Source organism: Opisthorchis viverrini, assembly GCF_000715545.1.
Source record: "Opisthorchis viverrini unplaced genomic scaffold opera_v5_117, whole genome shotgun sequence".
NCBI classification, from domain to species: Eukaryota; Metazoa; Platyhelminthes; class Trematoda; order Opisthorchiida; family Opisthorchiidae; genus Opisthorchis; species Opisthorchis viverrini.
This window is the reverse complement of record NW_008751771.1, coordinates 7,523-14,014: the sequence shown is the minus strand read 5'-3', so window position 1 is coordinate 14,014 and position 6,492 is coordinate 7,523. Positions and strand designations below refer to the sequence as shown.

Genomic DNA, 6,492 nt, shown 5'->3' with positions numbered 1-6,492 from the left:
GAGCTGGGCAGTGCGGTTACAAGCGTTCCCTCGCCTGTGTATTGTGAGTGAGTGCGCATTTTCAGCCACAACGCACCGATAACGTTATTTAGGCTGACAATAAAACTTCTCTAAGCGCATTGTCTAGCTCGCCAAAAAAAAACATCGACGTCATTACAATCTCCGTTGCAAACGTTCACTCCGATTGAATAAGTTTTACATTGTATGGCCAGTTTGATAAATGCAACCAGACACCGGGATCGATCTTTAAGATATTATGTGGATAAATGGGCGCGATGGCACACTGGTTATAGCGCGAACTTACGGACCGGAAGGTCCGTGTTTCGAACCCGACCTCTGCCTTTCGATTTCCCCCGCTTAGGCTTGGGCAGCCTGACGGTATCCCAGCCCCCATGCTTCCTTCGGGTGGCATGGCAGCCAGGCACCGAAAGGGTGTCACAGCTGAACGATTATTATCTTTTATCTTGATACATTGTCTAACTTACCTAGAAGAAAACACCATACGGCGGATGCCCACTATATACCCCGAGTTCACGCCTGCTGCCTTAATCATTTGAATCGACGCTTCCGTAAACTTGGAATTTTTGCTTAGCGGGAAAATGAACCGCTAAAACCAGTATAATTAACTGGATAACGTCAAAGCACACCAAGGTTAACATGCCGTCCCCTCAGAATTATCTAGTGTGCTGATAACACGAATGTCTCTTCTGACAGCACTTCGGATATCAAGCACTGGCATGGTCCAGGGAACAAGCGCCGGTAATCTATCTGAAAAGGAGTGAAATTGAGTTTGGTGCTTCACATCTGTGGTTTGAGCGTCAAGAAAATAAATGGAAGTGGGAATGGACCCTAGGGAACATAGGTAATTACAACAAAATATATGCTGAGCGAAATTCAGAGACTCCCTATTCCTAGTGAAGTACACGATCCGAGGAAAGCTTGAATGCCTGTCAGTAGAACTGTTCAGTTTTATGTTGCCTGCCATGCGATAGCAAGTTTGCTCCTGTGGGCTTTGAGAACCTAGTTGGACCTCGAGTCTACTGGCTTTTCTGACCAGTAGGTTCATCATCATCATCATCATCATCATCATCATCATCATCATCATCATCATCATCATCATCATCATCATCATCATCATCATCATCATGCAGGGGGGAGCTGATAAATTAGTGCGTGAATACAGCACTGTAGATGGACTGCTAAGTGCGGAGATTGAGAAGGAAGGTGTGCATTGAAGGCAATAGTTTGCATGCACGAGCGCCATTGAGCGCGTTACTGGGTCAGTGTCTCTAGCCATTGATATGGCACCTCTCGGGGTCCTCATCCAGGAAGATGGCAATGACCAGCTCAGCTGAGTTTGACGGTAAAGGCTTTCATACTTCGCTGCCAAGCCATTGGTTGACCGCCTCTGGCTCTCTTTTACCCTTCACGTTGTTGTGCATTTATGTATCAACATATCTGCACATCTGAAGGAAATAAGTTCGCGTTCAATTACAACGCTCACTCAACAAATATCCTTGCATTAAAGTGCTGCTTTTATAAACCAAACGGTATCAGTGCACTTACCGGGACCGGACGTGCCAATTTCTGTACAAGCTGAAATTCCGAAAACAGTGAAAAGCGATACGAAACAGTGGTGAAAAAGAAGTAACACACTCTAACACCTCCATCTATTTCGCGCCCCATAAGACATATCGCTACGCAAGCCACCGTTTATTTGTTACCGAACTATCTCACCTAGGAACAGACATAAAATACCCTTAGATTCCGTTTCATTGTAACTAATTTCCATTTTTCCAGGAAATACCACGGAAATCTGAGCAAATCTACGTCACCCTCGTGCCTTGAGACAGGTAAATTGAATTGTTGTCTAAGTTTGAGGAGATTCTGAGTTAGCGAAATGTAAGACGTTGAGGCGTACAAACATTCAAGTACCCTTAATCTTGGAATTTATATGGTGAAGTAGACAGCGTGTGGTGTTTCAAACGGGTGGAAAAGACAGCACTAACAGTTTGAGTGCGGTTCGTACTTCCCGGCACTATAGTCGCTTGCGATTGGCTGGAAACATTGAAACAAAAAGCGAATAATAGATTCTGAAGCCCTAAATATAATTAAGCGAAAACCTTTCGTTGTAAAGGAATCGAGCATCAGTGTCAACAGCGATGTCATCATAGTGGTGATGATGATTAAGTAGTCGAATGAAAAATTACTGAGTTGCCTCACAGCAATGCTGTTTTAGTCCAAAATGTATGGAAACATGTCATCGCGGTTCCTTCGTGTGAATGAGGTCCGAAAGTATCGGAACATTATACCGACGCTTCGGCTACTAGACAGGAAGTCATGTATCGCTGATAACTCCTAGTATGGATGAATCAGTAGTTCGATGCTTCTCGGGTTCGCGGCATACACTGATCTCATTCGCAGAATTGAATCTCGTGCGAAATTCCCAGATCCCCTCAGACGACGAATAGATAGAATATGTTAAGAAGAGATTGGAAAAGGTGTTTGCAGAAAGTAACTGCATTTTTCTGGAAAACACGGGCCGTTATCCTTATTTTTAATGCAGTACTATCGAAACATGATATGTGCTCAATGTGTACTGTGTTAAGGTTTTTTCAAAGTGAACTATTGCACCGATGAGAGAATAAGTGGGATCAAGGTACTCCATGCAAATAAAAGTAGCCTTTAGGCCTTACTAAACTACATTCATAGGTCTTCTAAAGCTAACCTCTGCGGTTAGCTTCATGGTTAAATGGAACTTTCAAAAATACATAATATCCGCATGATGGCCAATCTGCTTCTTTCTTACTCCACCGGATAGTTTTGACTCCTTTTCGAGAACGAAACTGGCTTGACATCGTCAAGGACAATGCTTGCATCACACGTCATGATGAGAAATAAACAAGGAGGACATATGTCAAGGCAATACCCATTAGGAACTTGTGATAGCCGGACTCGTTTGCTTGAACCAGAATACCATAAGGGCCTTGGCTCAACTGATCGAATTCATACATGTCCCAAACGCTGGTGCTGACAGTCACATGGGGTGCAAATTATATGAAGTAACCATCCATAAGAAGCAACTGAATCCGTCGTTCTAGCTATATCGTTCTCATGAGAATGGGTCATTACTTCTGATTACACCGTTGTGTTATGTGATATTTATTCAAGAGACTCTGAGAAAGATTCGTTTTATTCGGCCAAACATTCGAGAATCTTGTTTTGGTGAAACCGATCAGACTATAGTCTTCTTAAAGGGGGGATTAGATTCACTTCTGCAAGAGTTTGTGTTATATTGTTACGAATCTATGCACTTTTCACAGGTGTGGTTACTCTGATGATGAGTTGCGATAATGGGGCCCTCGAACTTTGAGGCTGCAAGAGGGAACTGCCAACCCAGCACCTGAGGGTGCGAGGCGTTCCTCTGTTCACGAGGTCAAATTCCTTCTAGTTATACAGTCATCTGATAAGGTGCACTGTTTTCACACGCTACATTCAACAGGTCATTGCTGTATCCGTGACTGGTGACAATGCAACCGTGGTGTCTTTGTCCTCATAACTTCGCTTCTGATTTCAACATGCGCAACGTGTTCCACTTTGTTGTTTTGGCCGGAGGATGAATCTGTTAACCACTTACTTAAAAGAGATGACGATGTATTCAAACGCCCATCAGTGTTGTGAACGACTAAAAACTCAAAACCCACGGCGGGATATTTCCTGTTTCCTTTTGCTATAATTACATATTGTGGATATCCCATTAGGGAACTTTTTAGGCTTCTAAGATAATTTTATCCAGGGTGATTTTGTACATGAAAAAGGGTTCCCACTGGGAGAGCTGACCAAAACACGTGATCAGACTGACGCATAAAAGAGTAGGTGGCATTTGTCAAGCAAGAATTACGGAAAATGACGCCTGGTTCAACGGTACTTTGGATACTGGCAAGCGAACACGGAAGCTCACATTTACCGGGAACTGTACGCTGGATTCATTCCTACTGAGCTAAGACATCCGGTAAGGAAACGCTTCCAGCCACATATACGGCTTTATGATGCAGATTCGGGTATTCATCTATTCTGACGTAACATTAGGATTTAAAAATATGAGCTCAGTGGTGTTATTTTTACACTTGGAACCCTTCAGCTTGCAATAGTAGAAAATCTGATTGCTTCAACTTATTCGTCTTTGATTGTCCAATACCTCCTTTGCACAGCAATAGTAGCATCATAGTAGAAAATCTGATTGCTTCAACTTGTTCCTCTTTGATTTTCCAATACCTTCTTTGCACAGAAATTGAAGCAATTTCAAGTCGGGCGAGGAACGACTGTACGTGTAAATATCATCGTTGTGCGAACCATTCTTGCAAATGTGCCACTCAGTCAGTAGTCACTCAATAATGTGATCAAATAGCGAAAGGTAGGCAGGGAAAACTTACCGAAAATCTGCTATGCATGACTTCCTAGATTGAAGAAAAGGATAAAGAGATTTTGAAAGAATGAGATCAAATGAACGGGTTTGGTGTACACTTTTGTGGAGCACTCTTTGAATAGACTTTTAACTGATTGTGTACCAAGTATGTGTTGATTTGTGCTTGCAGATGTTTCATCACCAATCGTGTGAGCATCATCACTGTGCGAAGTGATGACGAAACTAATGAAATCAATTTGACAAGCTCGGCGGACAGAAAAACAGCCACCAATTAACGGGTATTTGGTTGTGCTGCAGTCATCTCAATCCGGGAGAACATCCAGCATCATCGACTGCCATGGCTCGGTCATGTGCTACGCATGCCAAAACACCGTCTACCGAGACGAGTGTTGTCCTCCGTGTCTCCTTCAGGATGGCGCAAACCGTGAGGTGGACAGCACACGACTTGGCAGAAACGCGTCAAAGAGATCACGAAGAGTTTGGGTGTTGTTGGTGTTGTGCGACTTCCAGGATGTGGTCCCCGTGATCCCGTCTGTGCTTGGCTGGAGACGTTGCAAGAAATGGTGGCTAATCGATGTCAGTGGCGTTCGTACTGTCAGTTTCATTACCGATTGTTTGATTGAGCGTTTGGAGATGTAGGCACCTCAGTATGCTTGACATAGTCCAGCCCCTCCCTCCCCACTTTTTTCTCTTCTCTAAACTGTAGGGCTTTGAAGCATCAGTGCCAACACTGATGTTGCTGTCTCTGATGATGGTACTGAATTAATGCACCCGGATATGAATTTAGAATGTGATTCAGTACTTGATTCTAACACTGTAAATTGTACGGCCAAATTCGTCTGAAACTAAGATCGTCATGAGCATCACTGGAGGTTCTGTTAAGTTTATTTGGTGTCGCAGTGAATATTATGTAGTTTAGATCTGCCATGCTTGGCCGCTGAATGAAGTTTCGCTGATACGGTCCTTCAAATGTTGTTCACACTAGACAACTGTTCGGATCATGGCGCAGTCGAAACTCACGGAATTACGTTACGAATCAGCGCTAACCGGGTCGCTTGCTTGAGCTACGTAGCTAGCGAATTATCAGCAGCGAAGAATAAGCGAAAGCAAACAGCACAGTATATGTCTTCACTTCAAGTGGTTAGATTCTCCAAAACTGACCTGTTCACTCTTCCTATTTCAGTTTTTCATAAGCCGAAACTGTGGGCGTCCTTTTACTCAATTGGTCAAACTATTTCGTTGTTTGTTAAATACATACGAGATTTCAGCGATTTGCAGTCCCACATGCACCGATTATGATAATGATTTGGGAGAAATACGGTGCGCTTGAGGCTCGGTTGACTCCGTACAAACAGATATAACTGATAGCCATTAGATTCACGCGATGAAATTTCACCCGCCTGGGGCTGGGACGAGTCAGGAGGAAGAGGCCAAGAGCATATCCATAGGCCACCCATATCCACTTGGGTGATCCAGGCCAAATTCATTTCGGATAATATTAAGCGTCACGTGGCGTGTAGCACGGAAATTTTTAAAGTCAAAACATAGTGTAGTGGAATGAGGTGTCAGAATCCGACATTTCGGTTGGCGTGAGTAATCATTTTCAAGGACTTGTGAAATCAAGGGAATGCGAGGCAAGTGCATGACTCAATCGCGCCCTCAATGGCACTTGTGCATCCAAGCTATTGCCTTCAATGCATAGCTCCTTTTCCAACCCCTCACCCCACTTGACAGCCCACTGACGGTGCTGGATCGATGCACCAATGTATCATCTCCCGCATGCAATGTGCAGCTACCTACCAACCCCCTTAAATCATCGGGGAACGAAACTGCGGCAGCTACAACCACTGTACGACGAGTACGCGGTTATTACAGCTCACAAGGATGATGATAATGATGACCAAGACATAAGGCGTGAGCGGTGGATTGCGAACTGAGCACTGTTTTGTGTCTACATGGGAATGGCTAGCACTTTGCTGACAAGATGGTGATGATGATGATGATGATGATGATGATGATGATGATGATGATGATGATGATGATGATGATGATGATGATGATGATGA

At 43.8% G+C, this 6,492-nt stretch overlaps 1 protein-coding gene across 1 annotated transcript in view; it reads right to left on the bottom strand.

Moving 5' to 3' along the window:
• T265_13885 (hypothetical protein) overlaps positions 1-4,457 on the bottom strand; it is a gene marked incomplete at both ends in the record, with an annotated part of 12,488 nt that extends 8,031 nt beyond the window's left edge. The window contains 2 exons of the mRNA XM_009170987.1: positions 1,567-1,657; positions 4,434-4,457. Of these exons, the coding sequence (XP_009169251.1) occupies positions 1,567-1,657; positions 4,434-4,456 (114 nt within the window). The remainder of the gene's footprint in view (positions 1-1,566; positions 1,658-4,433) is intronic.
• Positions 4,458-6,492: the final 2,035 nt, after the last annotated feature.